This window comes from Nannospalax galili, unplaced genomic scaffold, assembly GCF_000622305.1.
Source record: "Nannospalax galili isolate Female #2095 unplaced genomic scaffold, S.galili_v1.0 scaffold429, whole genome shotgun sequence".
Taxonomy (NCBI): domain Eukaryota; kingdom Metazoa; phylum Chordata; class Mammalia; order Rodentia; family Spalacidae; genus Nannospalax; species Nannospalax galili.
In genome coordinates this window covers 1,477,437-1,491,966 of record NW_008360330.1, presented here as the reverse complement: position 1 = coordinate 1,491,966, position 14,530 = coordinate 1,477,437, and the positions used below count along the sequence as shown (strand labels likewise).

At 42.8% G+C, this 14,530-nt stretch overlaps 1 protein-coding gene across 2 annotated transcripts in view; it reads right to left on the bottom strand.

Annotated features, from left to right (window-relative positions):
• Positions 1–1,630: 1,630 nt before the first annotated feature.
• The window catches only part of Tnn (tenascin N), a 77,942-nt gene continuing 65,042 nt past the window's right edge, over positions 1,631–14,530 (bottom strand). For both annotated transcript variants that reach the window (XM_008826104.3, XM_029560203.1), the window contains 4 exons: positions 12,684–12,780; positions 11,654–11,821; positions 4,702–4,865; positions 1,631–2,325 (listed from right to left, as the gene is read on the bottom strand). In XM_008826104.3, coding sequence (XP_008824326.1) covers positions 2,185–2,325; positions 4,702–4,865; positions 11,654–11,821; positions 12,684–12,780 — 570 coding nt within the window. In that variant the 3' untranslated portion in view covers positions 1,631–2,184. The remainder of the gene's footprint in view (positions 2,326–4,701; positions 4,866–11,653; positions 11,822–12,683; positions 12,781–14,530) is intronic.

Sequence of the window (14,530 nt, the reverse complement as noted above, 5' to 3'; positions counted from 1 at the left end):
TCACTAGAATAGAAGCATAATTTGTTTATTGTCAATCTTTGCCTAGAATATGTAGAACAAAATATGTAAGTGAATGTTTTGTTTACTTGGGTAAGTTGAGTGCTTGGAGTAGAACATGGCATGTGATAAGATTTAAGCAATATGTAGTCAATGAATGAGTGAATGAACAGACACCAGCACATGAGCTCCATTGGTACCAGGACTGAGTGTGACTTGCTCACCTGTTTTCCCCAGCATCTGACACACTGACAGATACAAAGCAGGCTGGTACCTAATGGACTCTTTAATCATTGAACAATGTGCAAATACTTTTTAAAAATATTTTATTAATTTATTTTATGTGTATTCATGTATTGCCTGCATGTAGGTAAGTGCACTTGTGTTATGCAATGCCCACGGGGAACAGAAGAGGATGTCGGATCCCCTGGAACTGGAGTTACAGACAGTTGTTAGCTGCCATGTGGGTACTGGGATTCAAACCTGGGTCCTCTGCAAGAACAGCCAGTGTTCTTAACCACTGAGCCATCTCTCCAGCCCCATAAATACATTTTTATGTATATGAGTGTGTTGTCTGCATGTGTATAAGTGCACCTGTATCATGCAATGCCCGAGGAGATCAGAAGAAAGCATCAGATCCCCCAGACAGTTATGGACAGTTGTTAGCCACCATGTGGGTACTGGGACTCGAACCTGGGTCCTCTGCAAGATCAGTCAGTGTTCTTAACTGCTGTGCCATCTCTCCAGGCCCAGCAAATACATTTTTTAATGATGAGCCTCAATACTAAGTGCACTTTAGTCAGACCACTCATTATCAGTACTTGCAATGTTTCTCAATGTGTTTGCCTGGGATGAGGATTCTGAAAACTTGAACAGTGGACAAAAGCAGTTTCACGTATGTGGCTTGGCATTGATCCAGAGGTTCAAATATGAGAAAGCTAAACAGCAACATACTCCCCAGTCCTGAAAAATAACTGAAGCTTCTAGAACATTTGCCTTCCTTCCCACTCACCTACTTCTGCTGCATTCCAAAGAGCATTATTTTCATTCACACGGGTAAGAGACCACAGTCAACCAAATTCCAGGATGCTAGGCTAATTCTTCCTTCACTTGTACTTAGGTTAAATTTAGAATTCGAGCACACTTAAGTGGAGAAAATAACATAAGGCAATTTTTTTAAATCAAATTGTTTATTATTTTTTAATAGGAATTTAAGTTACTTCAACAGTCACTGACAAGACTATAGGAAACCTTCCAAATTGGTAGCAAACAAACAAGAAGAAACAGACCTGCCAAGTGTCCCCAGCAGGCGGCCTCACAGTCTGTGCAACCTCTGAAAGCAGAGGGACCCAGCAGTGAGGGGTATGGGGAAAGAAGGAGGCTAAGGGCTGACAGGGGAGTCAGGAAAGACTGGGTGGTACCAGTTATTTAGAGAGACAGATTATTTAAAGTTGAAATGAGTGAGGATTTATTTACAACATATGCAGATCTATGGAAGTGATTATGCAAATGTCTGGAAAGGGGGCAGTTAAAAATAGCAATGAAATAGAAGCTTTGGTTTCCAGCATGCTGGAGACTAGTCAGAACACAGCTAAATGTGAATGCATAGTGAACACATTCTTTTTCATCACACAAGCAATTTAAAAAGAGTAAGATTTATACTTTCCCCTCAAAACCCAGAGGGAGCAGGAGGCAATACGCATGGGGTTGCCTCAGCTCTGACCCCTAGGAGATCAAAACCTCACTTAAGTTCTTCTTTCCAGAAAGAGTTGTATTACCAGAGCCCATATGTACATATCACCACCAATTTCTAAAGATTTCCAATTAATGAGGTGCTCTGTGATTCATTTTTTTCAACCTTATCTGATATATCTGCCATCAAAGATTAACTAGAAAACCTTATAGCTCCAACACAGTCTGTCCCATCCATACATACTGTGCAATTACAATGTTGTTGATTTTCAGAACCCCCGGTAAGAATGAGCAAAAATGTAGGTGACATGAAAGAACCCTCTAAAAGGTGCAGTGAGATGACCATTTGTTCTGTGGATGTCCAGCAATCTAAGAAGAGGATGTGAGCATCCCGAAAACCAACTCCTGCGTCACGACCACCCTCCCCCGCCCCAAGCTTGCATGGCTCCAACCCCTACTTCTCTTGTCTCCCGCGAAGACTGCTCAAATGGCCTTTCAGAACATTCGGGCCTTTCCTCCTAACGACCGCTTCTTTCTGCCAGAGAAACGATCTCTGCTGTAGCCAAAGGGACGAATTTTCAGCTCCACGTAAGGGATGGAGAACTCATGTCCTTTCCATGGTTCCCAGTTCACCCCCTGTGGGGGGGGAAATATCATTAAAATGAGGCACTAGGGAGGAAAGTAGCGTGGTTATGGTACTAAAGGAGTCCTTGAGAGTGATCTTTGAGGGGCGATCATGGGCTATGATCCAGGGTGGGAAGGCCAGATCTAAAAGTCTGCGCCCTCTGCTGGGCCTCTGGGGGTTAGACAGGCTGAGGAGACAGCCGGTGGCCTCCCAGGTGAAAAACCCCCGAGAGAGTCCAAGATGTGGGTGGGGCCAGAGCAACCACAAAGGTGACAGGGGGGTCAACCTGGCCAGCAATCCATGAATCAGCTTTGTCTCACTCTGTTCCTTTCCCAAAAAATTAAAGGCAAAAATAAACATATTAATTAGGCAATTGTGTAAAATCATTTTCAATTTAAACTATTTAGATATTAGCTCTAGGGTAACAAATAGCCTGCTGAAAACTAAATTTCATTTTCTGTCTTTTGACTGGTGAGTGCAATAATATTTAATTCACTTAATAACCTTGCAACCTGGCCAATAAAGAGCCCAAGTGACCAATTTTATGTATTTTAATTTGTGAGGTAAATAATAAACAAGAAGCTAAATGCCTTGCAGACTGTGAAAAGCCCATTAACCAGATGAATGTCTTTTATTAGCAAATACGGGGATGGTTTAGGGCATGCTGGCTGCTCATTGCAAATATCTGATCTCTGATCACAGACTTCTCTTAGTTGGCCCATGTGCTGCCACCATGATTCATGGGTCCAAACCTCCTTAGCGTCCCTGGGGCAAATTTCTTCTTCCCTTTGAAAGAAACACTTAAGGATTGGGAATCCTGGCAGCCTGGTGAGGCTCTGAGTCCTAGAAATGCACCTGGACTATATTTACAGTAATATTGGCATGCTGAGTTCTGGGCAGAGGTGGCTTCATGACAGCCAGGATCAGAACCTAGAATTGGAAATTAGAGACCCAGGATGGGTTTATGGAGGACAGAGGGTTGTTGATCAGCAGGAACAAAGATGCAATTTCAAGAAGCTATGAGGGAGCCAGCAGAAGGTGCCCACAGCTAGCAAAAAGTCAAGATAATATAAAAGGGTCATAGGGGTTCGAGAGATTACTGACAGAAAAGCTTCAGTGCAAGGCAGGACAGAGGAACAATCACAAACACTCAGCCCTGAACCGTCCTAATGGACAGACAGGCCCAACAGGATGCTCTGAGTAGTCTCTTGGTGGCTTTGAGAAAAGTGGATCCAGGGATGCATCTGACCTGAAGCGGAAGCCTGTTTGCCTAGTGATCAAAGCACTGAGAGAAATGGCTCTGGGGAGACAACTGGAAACAACAGTGAAGAACAGTGAAGTGTCTGTTTTGGACTGAATGTTTGTGTTCTCTCCAAAATCTAGAGATTAAGGTTCTAGTCCCCTAGTTGATAGTACTCAGAGGCAGGCCTTTGAGAAGCAATTTTTTAGATGGGACCATGAGGTTAGAGCTCCCACAACAGGATTAATGCCATCATAAGAGGAGGAAGAAGCCAGGCTCTCTCTCTCTCTCTCTCTCTCTCTCTCTCTCTCTCTCTCTCTCATAAAGATATACTAGAAGGTAGCTAGTGACATACCAGGAAGCAAGGCCCCACCAAGAACTGAATCTGCTGGCATCCTGACCTTCGATTGGCAACCCCCTAGAACTGAGAGATATGCATGTCTGCTATTCAAACCACCCAGTCTATGGTAGTTTGTTTTAGCAACCTGTAAATTAGTAAACCAAAATGACTGACAAATGTGGGGGTACACATATAAACCCATTATTCAGGAGGCTAAGACAGGAAAATTGAGAGTTCAAGGACAGCCTAGGCTACACAGCAAGACTGTCTAAACAAATGAAAAGAAGATGGGCCAGATGTGATACATGCCTATAATCCCAGCATTTAGATGGTAGAGGCAGAAGGAACAAGAGTTTAAGGTCATCCTCAGCTACACAACAAGTATGAGGTCAGCCTAAGCTACATGAGACCTACTCTGTCTCAAAAATATTATGAAAGAAAATCAAGAATGAGATGAGATGGCATTGAGCTTTATACAGCAATGACAGCCTGAGCAAATCACCCACCCGCAGCTGTAAGTGCTCAGCAGTGCAATGCTGAGCAGCGTCCACTGCCTGTGGACAGGGAGGCCATGACCTTAAGACCATAAAGCCTGGATCAGAGGTATGTCTGCCATCCCTGGAAGCCTAGAAGTGTGTGTGTGTGTGTGAGAGAGAGAGAGACAGAGAGACAGAGAGACAGAGAGACAGAGAGAGACAGAGACAGAGAGAGAGACAGAGACAGAGAGAGACAGAGAGACAGAGAGATTGTCACAGTGTCCCTTTGCTGAAGACAAAGCCTGTGAAGAGATGTTTGCCTGTCACTTACCTCACTATGCTTGGTCTCCCCATATTTGCCATTAGGGTTGGCCAAGTGGCAATTCTTATACCACCAGCCACCATGATGCGTCAGGGCACAGTTGCTGAGGGCAATATCGTTGTCTCTGTCAAAAGTTGTGAACTTCCATCCATTGTGGTAAGTAAGAGCATCCCCTGAAAGACAGATAACAAGGGAGTTGAGAGCTACCAGGAAAGCAGTCCTGGCAGGAAACATCCAGGCATGAAAACACCAAAGATCTTGTCATATGTCCTAGGTGGTCACCACTCTTTCGAAAAATGAGAGCATGACACAGATGAACAGCTTCTCTTTCCTGGCCTGTCACTTGAGCTCCAGTTTGTTTCTCCAACAATGTCAACAGCATTTTCACTTGGACGCCCCATCATCACATCAAATGTCTGAGTATCCTTCACTAGAACTCAAATCCTAGTCATCCTTTAAAGCCTAGCTCAACAACTGTACTCCTAAGATTCTCTTCATTGATTCTTCTCTCTCTCTCTCTCTCTCTCTCTCTCTCTCTCACACACACACACACACACACACACACACCTGAGTTTCTAGGTTTCTAGAGCCCTTCTGGGAACATATGTACAATTTAGTGCTTCATTACTTCCAGTCTGGGATCTGCTTTAATTATTTTACTTGTACTGAACCTATTTCTCAATCACATTTGTCATTCTTTTATAAGTTTACTTTCTTTTTCAGCTCATAAAAGGCAATAAGAGCCCACATGAATCACAAGCTTAATCAAGTTCCACTCTTGCAATCACGATATTCACGTTTACATCTAATCTCTGAGTATATGGATCAACTTCACACATATGTTCTCACTTGACTCTCACAGGCTGCGAGACAGGGTCCCTCTGCGTCCCACGAGGAAATAAACTCACGGTCTGGAAGTCCACAAATGAGAAAGCCAAGACTCAACTCTTGGTCCTCAGATTTCAAAATAAGAATTCTTTCTGAAACAGCAATTCACCTGGGGCTCCCTTAGTCCCACAAAGGGCTTCACTCCTTCTAGCAAGAGCAACCTGTCTGATAGCTCGCAACAGTGGTTCTCCAGTGCAACAGTGGTTCGGTAGTTCTCCCAGGGGGATCCCAAGACCTGTATCTATGTTATCACCTTAAGAACTTATTAGAAATGCACATTTTCAGGCTCACCCCAAGCCTACAGAACTACATACAGGGTGGGAGCACACCATCTTGTGCTTCAGCATCCTTTCAGATGCTCCTGAAGTGACTGTAACTTCATTCACATACTTATTCAGAGCACATACACTGTACCTTGGATGGGTCAGCGAGTTTATAGGGGACAGAAGCACAATGGTATTATATACTGAGGAAGTGCAAAGTCCTGGGCTCAGAGTTCAGTATCCTGTGTACCCCCAACAAGTTAATAGCCCTCATACAATAGAGAGGTTCTAATTTGCCCCTTCAACTCTGTAAGCTCAACAGTGGCTCCTTAACACCTCACCCAGCAAAGGCAGGAGCAGAGGGAACAGGGTCAGAGAGGTAACTCCACTCAGACGCACCCAGATGACCATGCCCCTACTGGGTTCTTCCAAGCAGAGAAAGGCATGCTGTCATTTTCTTTGTGCATGTTTCCTCCTCCTCCCTCCAGATTTCCTGCAGACAGTTAACTACAGCTTGAAGTAACGCACAATGTCTCCCCTAGTAACATCCTTTTAATGAGCACAGCTGCCCTAACTTGCATTTGAAGTTTCCAGAGTTTATTTTCTAAGAATCCAGGCAAAGGCTTTCTTAAAGCTGTTTTTAGTCATCTAACCTTGGGCACTGGAATAGGCAGAAGAAGCAAGTTTCAGCCTATCTAAGATTGTTTTTCTTTTCTGCCTATGAATTTTCTACATTTAAGAAACTGAAGCCATTCTATTGGTCAAAGTGTAGAAAATGAGTTTACTCATAAATCAGAAAATACATGCCCCCCAGCTAAGGTTGTATTCTGATTCTATGACTTTATCTTCTTAAGTAAAATCAAATTAATCTGGGTATAATAGATACTCTTTTTTAATATTTTATTTATTATTTTTACTTTACATGTATGTGTGTACTGCCTACATGAAGGTAAGTGCACCTGTGTCATGCAATGCCCACTTGCCCACGAAGGACAGAAGAGACTGTCGGATCCCCTGGAACTGGAGTTACAGACAGTTGTTAGCTTCCATGTGGGTGCTGGGATTCAAACCCAGGTCTTCTGCATAAACAGTCAGTGTTCTTAACCACTGAGCGATCTCTCCAGCACAGCAGCACACTCTTTAATCCCAGTACTAAAGCAGGAGGATTAAAAGTTTGAGGCCAGCATGGGCTACATACTGTTTCAAACATCAAGAATTTTAAAAAATAGCTAAGCCAATTATGCTTAGACTCTCTCCCATCACCATTATGAGAAACTACTGATGAGAGATAAGGGCCCAATTCTAGTACAGTGGCTCTGGAGGGAAGATGGTTCTTTTCAGGTATGGTAGAAGGGTTCTGGAAGACCATAGAAAGTCTGAACCCACATTCAAGGTGTGACCACTGAGTTGGTAACTATCCATCTCATCAAAATGTCACGCTGAGACCCACTTTTCTCCTTCAGTACTTTGTGATGCAGGAAAGATGATCACTCTGTGGCCACCACCTAAAACCAGGAGAAGCCATTAACATCATATTCCCTGTGTGCCACATTCAGACACAGCCTGTGAGTCTGGACTTTGAATATCTTTTGCCCTGAGATTAGGAGTAGGTAAGTAAAGGGTGATTGTGCCTGTCTAGCTTTCCCTTTTGTCCATGGATCTATTATTTGTTTCTCATCCCCAAATGCCAGCCTTTAAAAAATCCATTTCAAAATATGGAAAACACTGGCATTGGGTTAAAACAATTCTATATGGAATTAGCATCCGTGGCCCACTAAGTGCTGGTAAAGATCCCCACATTTCCAAGGGCTCCCATGAGGTGGACCCATTCTTTAAGCATCCCAACACAACAGAGCCCCATGCAAGAGAGATGTGAAATCAGCTATTAATAGTTGGGTAGCCCATGGAAACTTCATGGCCAGAGTCTGTGTTCCCATTGTCTTCTGTACATAAATGAATAGCATCTTAAAGGTGGCTCTCATAAGAAAGCCTGCAAGATGCAGAATTAGAAATGAAGTTTGCCTTGCTGAAGCTTCCTTTGCAAAGGAATAATGAGCTTACAGACAGAACTTCAGAAGTCAAAAGCTACAGATCCAATTGGACGGTATGAGGCGGAACAAGCCTGAAACCACACATTTTTCAGGGCTGCGCATCTCTGTTATAATAAAAGCTGTGATGAAGCCAGACACTGGGAAAGTTGGCAAGCACACAGAGACATCGAAACCTTCGCCTTTCATTTGAACGGCTGCCCTCTGCATGGTGCCTCATCATTTAGGACATGAGTAGCCAGAAGCTTCCTAAATTTTAAAACCCTCCTCTGACCCAAGGAACATACACAAGGAAAGCTAAAATGCCACTGACCTCACCACTGTAATTCAGAGCTTAAAGGTAGGAGTGATAGCACACAACAGGAAGACTAGATGGCTGCCTAAGTGCTGTGTGATTTGAGAGTCTCCTAAGGCTTCCTATTAAAAAAATGCATCCTCCACTGCCTGGTCCTGTTGGCCTGAACAACCTTAGCATGGGAATTACCCCTAGTCACAGTTAAAATGCAAATGAGAAACCTGGGAGGAGAATCCCATTAATTCTTGAATATGTTGACTCCCTTTCACTCACTTTCCCATTAGCAGCAGCTCATTTGCTAGATTATGTTAACTAGGCCCAGAAAAGGCAAAGTTTAATAGTCCAGGAAAGGAAAGGGGAAGCAACAACCTGGGAATATGGGTCTGAGTGAGGTCCCAATTGGGAGGCCAGGAAAGGGACCAGGTCTCAGGGAGGCAGACACAGGAGACAAAGGGAAACACCCAAATTTATATCTTGTCCAGGAAGATCTCAGGAATGAGGTCTGTAAAAACTGAGACTCTATCCTGAGAAAGAAAGGTTGAGGCTAGCTGAAAGCAAGAGTCGTGACCAAACAGGCTACATGTTGACTAAGATCAGAGCAGGAAGAGGCCCAAGGGGTGAACTAAAGACCCCCCCGCAAGTCCTCTGTTATTCTGGAGAGTAGGAGACCCTGGAGAAGCCATCAGGAATGCAGTCTGATCCTATTTAGAGAGGGAGTGAGAGTTAGAGGCACTTGAACTTAGTCATTCAAGACAGTAAATTTAAATTATTTTTGTATTGAATTAGTATGATCACCAGGTATAATGGCACATGCCTCAAGAGGCTGAAGCAGGAAGATCACAAATAGGATGCTAGCCTGTGATACATAATGAGATCCTGTATCAAAAAAAAAAAAATTATTATGGGGCTGGAGAGATGGCTCAGCAGTTAAGAGCACTGACTGCTCTTGCGAAGGACCCAGGTTCAGTTCCTGGCACCCACATATTGGCTAACAACCATCAGTAACTCCAGTTAGAGGGGATCTGATACCTTTTTCTGATTTGCAGGCATTGCACACACATGGTACACTCACATACATGCAGGCAAAACATTCATACACATAAAATAAAAATAAATAAATTAAAAATAATTATAATCATTTAAATCATTCTGTAACTAGCCTGATAATAACATGAACGAAGGTCCATCTGTGTTTCCCAACTGTATCTGAGCTGCCCCTTTTTCATAAATTATAAAAAGAGAACACATTCTCCACTCACTGCCCTGTTGGTCTGAACAGCCTTAGAACAGGAATTATCCCCTAGTCAGAGTTAAAATGCAAACAAATATTTGGAGGGGACCTGATTAAATCAAGAATACACTGTCTCCCTTTCTCTCACTTTCCCATTAGCCCATCTTCCATGGCTGACTTCCATGTCTTAGACTCTGCTTAGAATGCATTCAGTGCAGCCTGCCTCTAGCCCATAGAGACCCTAGACCTCAGAGGGAAGGGAAGTGTCCAAAGCAGAGGAGACCCTTGTAGCTGCATTGCCTTTCTCCAGGGATTCTTTTTTCCCTAGAAACAATTATCTGTACACTATATCCCACACAACCCCTGCTTAGAATCCTTAGGCAATTCTATGTCACTACTGTAAACACCTTGCTGGTAGGTACCCATCTGCTCCCACACTGTCATGTCACCAAACTCATCTTTTCACTGACCTCTCAGGGACTACTCCTATAAGATAGTAAAGATCCATGAGATTATATAGAGAAACCCGCTAGAAATTTCATCTACTCATTTACTCTGTGCCGGGCTCTGTGCTAGATGCCAAGAAACAAGAGCAGAATTCATGTGATTGTTTTGAAGAAATGAAATTTTACATCATCTCAAAGAAATTTTGCGTTCATAGTTAGCCACTTCAGATCCTGGTCACAGACACTCTGTTCTGTTCACAGTTGTCTTCCATCAGAGATCCTTAAGTAGACAATTTTGAGAAGTCTCTCAAATCTTCAAGAGTACACCTTAATCTCTTTGCCTTGGCTCAGCCCTTGCTTCCTCTAGGATCCCCCAGATATGAAACACCCCTTCCTTTCCTCCCACCCATGTTTAGTCTTTCTGTGTGGGCCAACTCCAGCCCCCTGTCATCAGGCTGCTCTGGCCATGGTACATCTACTTCTCCACTCCTTGGCTCTTTGTTTGCCTTGCTAAAGTTTCTTTGTGCTTTTATTCTTCATTTCACATGTGCACCAGAGGAGAGAGACCAGGTCTTACACCATCAGCCAGCTTCGCTGCTAACACATTCCCACATAGTTATACCAAAGTCAGAATCATGCAAAAGACAAAGGAGACTTTGTTTAAAAGTCATAAATATTTTTAAAATATTAGTGTTAAAGAAACAACCACACCATCTCCTCTTAAAATATTTGTCAGTATAATTCCAGTTTTCAGTTATTTAACTGTTATTTTTTCCTTCACAACTGAATACACCATCAATTGGCAAAAATCCAATAAGCAGCTAATGGAGGCTAAAGATTCCCTGCTTGCAGCTGAACTAGTTTTTGTGTTGTCACTATTGTATTAAGTTAATGAAATCTAAAGTTCTTACGGTTTGACTCAGCACTTTCCTTTTCTGTTTTAATTTATAGCAAAGTACCATGAATTGCTTAAATAATACCACACACATACACACACAACCACACAGAGATACACACATATACATATATACACGCATTGCTGTGTAGACAACCATGACAGCCACACTTTATAACCCAACCAAAGGCTGGATGAAATTGCTCAGAAAGGCTAATTTACTATAGCCTAAACCAGGGGAGTATTAAAACGAAGGTTTGGAGGGGGCTAGAGAGATGGCTCAATGGTTAAGTATACTGTCTGTTCTTTCAGAAGACCTGTGTTCAATTCTTTGCGCCCACATGGCGGCTAACAACCATCCATAACCCAGTTCCAGTGGATCTGACACCCTCTTCTGCCATCCACAGGCATTGCATGACATGGGTGTACTTACACACATGCAGGCAATACACTTGGACACATAAAATAAAAATAATAAATAAAATACATTTTTAAAAAATAATGGGGAAGGGGTACAAAAGTTCCATTTTTATGATGGTCAGAGGTTATTTTAACTTTGTTTACCCTTAACCCCCTTTAGAGAGTAGGGTTTCCATTGTCAGTGTAGACAACTGACCTCCATATAACAGTATTTCAGGACTCTCATCCATACATATGGTAAACCAATCCTTAGATGACAGAGAGCAAGAGACTCTTTTTCTTTTTTTTTTCCCCCCGGTCTTCTTGAGATGCAGTCTCCCTGTAGACCCAGCTGGCCTAGAACTCACTACGTAGACCAAGCTGGCCTTAAACTCACAGAGATCCATCTACCTCTACCTGCTGAGTGCTAAGATTAAAGGTGTGCACCACCATGCCTGGCTAGCAAGAGACTCTTGTAATAAGAACACCCTCTTACCTGCTGTGCCTCTGTATTTCCCAACTGACAGCTTGTACCGCTCTTTGTTGGATGCCACTTGGAAGAAATCATATACAGCATAGGCAGATTCATTGGCAGTCTGCAAGTCTGCCCTCACCTCATATCGGGTTGGAGTGCCAGTGGTGAGATTATGTAGTTTATCAAGTCCTAAAAACATGGAATGGAATTCCAATAACCAACCAACTCATGTGTGTGAGCTCTCATTATTTACATCTGAGACTTTTAGAGCCAAGAGCCACCTTAACTTTTATCTTCTCTGCTAATCAGGGCCTTTTCCAACATTTTCCCTTTGTGGGGGATGCTAATTTTCTCACTCTGTTATTTCTTTGGCATGTGCATGCTAATTACTTCATGGCCGGGCATAGTGTGGGAGAGGGTAATACTGGGGTAAATCTGCCCTCTGGCTCCAACTCTCTAAAACAGAAGCAGGTCTTTTACTGCCCACATATCTCACAAGAAGAGGAACAGATCTACCAGTCATCGTCAGATCTCTAAGGAGACTTTGCATCAAGCAAACCACAAACATTATCTACTCTATTAGACACTGAGTATCTGTATTTTTTTTAATTTTATATTTCCTGGTTGTTGTTTTTTGGCTATCACTCTCTGTGAACATCTGCTCCAAAAGAGAGCAGAGGGACAAGGGGGGAAACTGATGCCCAGGCCTGTTTATACCAGCAGAATTATAGGAGCTGCTAGCATATCATCCCTGCAAGAGCCCATGACCCAAATCATTAAACTGTTTTTGGTTTTCTACTATGCTTAATAAGAAATGTAAGCTCTGGGAAGATTATGTAGAGTTTAGCTATAGCATAGAAACCATTCCAGGAAGTCCTACCTCTTCATAAGTCCACAGTACATGAGAGCCTTTCTGATATGGTCCCACCACACAGGGTCCCTGTCCCCTGGACCTCTCCTTAAAGTAGGGAATTTCCTTAAACTATCTGGCAAGCTTTTCAAGGGGGATGTTATCTTCCTACAACCCCCTCCTGATTCTCAGAGCTCATACCAAGCCAGAATTCTTTCATGGGATCCCCAAAACCTTCCACATAACTCCGCCAACGCTTGAAGAAATCCAGCTGTCCAGTGTTCCGTCTCTGGAAGACCTGAGGAGGGAAATGGATGCTTTGCTCTAACATTGAACAGACTAAATTGAAGGGAAGGAGTATGATATTTGTATTTCCCAAGGTGGTGCTGGGAGACTATGAATCTGCACATATGCTGACTTCATCCAATACATCATCATATTATTAGAAACAATTTTTATTATTTAGCTCAGAAGGTTGTCTATAAGACAATATTGTCTTCTAAGACTATATTATCTACTCCACTAATAAGCATTCTTTAGGTGCAAAGATGTGCTCTTGGTGTGAAAATGTGTGGTGCCTATTAGGAAAAGCCTCTACCCTCAAGAAATTTCAAATCATAGGGGCTGGAGAGATGGCTCAGTGGTTAAGAGCACTACCTGCTCTTCCAGAGGACCTGGGATCAGTTCCCAGCACCCACATGACATGACAGCTAACAATCATCCATAACTCCAATTCCAGGGGATCTAGTGCCCTCTTCTGGCTTCCATGGGCATTGAACACATATGGTATACATACATGCAGGCAAAACACTCATACACATAAAATAGAATTTCCAAAATTTTCTAAGGGGCTGGAGAGGTGCCTCAGCAGTTAAGAACAGTGGTTGTTCTTGCAGAAGACCTGGGTTCAAATCCCAGCACCCACATGGCAGCTAACAACTGTCCATAACTCCACTCCCAGGGGATCTGACAGCCTCTTCTGACCTCCGTGGGTGTTGCATGAAACAGGTGCACTTACCTATATGCAGGCAATACATGCATACACATAAAATAAAAATAATAAATAAATTTTTAAAAATTTTTTAAAGAAATTTCAATCGCAGAGCACAGAAAACCTTGGGGAACCAGTGATATATTTGCTAGTGGTGGATTGGACATGGCAGAACATTCCAGACCATTGCTGGCTCTGACATATAATCTTCAATCATCCAACTCCATTGAGGCATGTTATATTTATATGCTGCCTTCTATCCTCCACCAGATTCCTAACATAACAAATATTTAATATTTATGGAAGAACAAAAACACATTCAACAAATATTCATTGAACATCTACTATGTAGTAGAAACTATGCAAAGTAATACACAAGATGAATAAGACAGAAATTGTTCCTGGCAGTCCAGTAAATGAAGTAGACATGACTTAAGTAATGAAATAAATAAAATTTCAATTCAAACAAGGATAAGGGCTGTGAAGGGACAATGCAGCAAAATGAGGGCATCAAACAGGAGAGCCTAATCAAAAGCCCAGAGCACTCACATTGGAAGTAGCTGAGGGTAGGTAAGAACATCAAAAAGAGAGATGAAGGCTGGGTTGTTGGGGGTTTTGGGCACTCATTAGGAAGGGATGACAAAGGAGGCTGGAAAGATGGGCAAAGGTCAACCCTGGTGGGGCTCAATAAATATTGTTGAAGATACTGACCCACTGCAAGAGCAATGGGGGTTACTGAAGGATTCTAGGTGGGAAATGCGATCTTGCTGACCCTCTGGCTACAGTGTGGAAAATAGGCTGGCCAGTCCACAATGGAAAAAGATAAGTATTTAGAGACCACTGCAGTGTGCTGTTGGTAGAGGACGGTAGCTTAGACTAGAAATTACCCTGAGGCTAGGCAGAAATGGACAGAAGGTAAACTGGACAGACATGGTGAATGATAGAATGTGGATGTGAAAGAAGACTAAGTCAAGACTACAAAAGTCTCAGATGCAAACAGTGAGAGTTCACACACATGAGCTGATTAGTTATTAGAATTCCTTTCTGTGTATTTGTG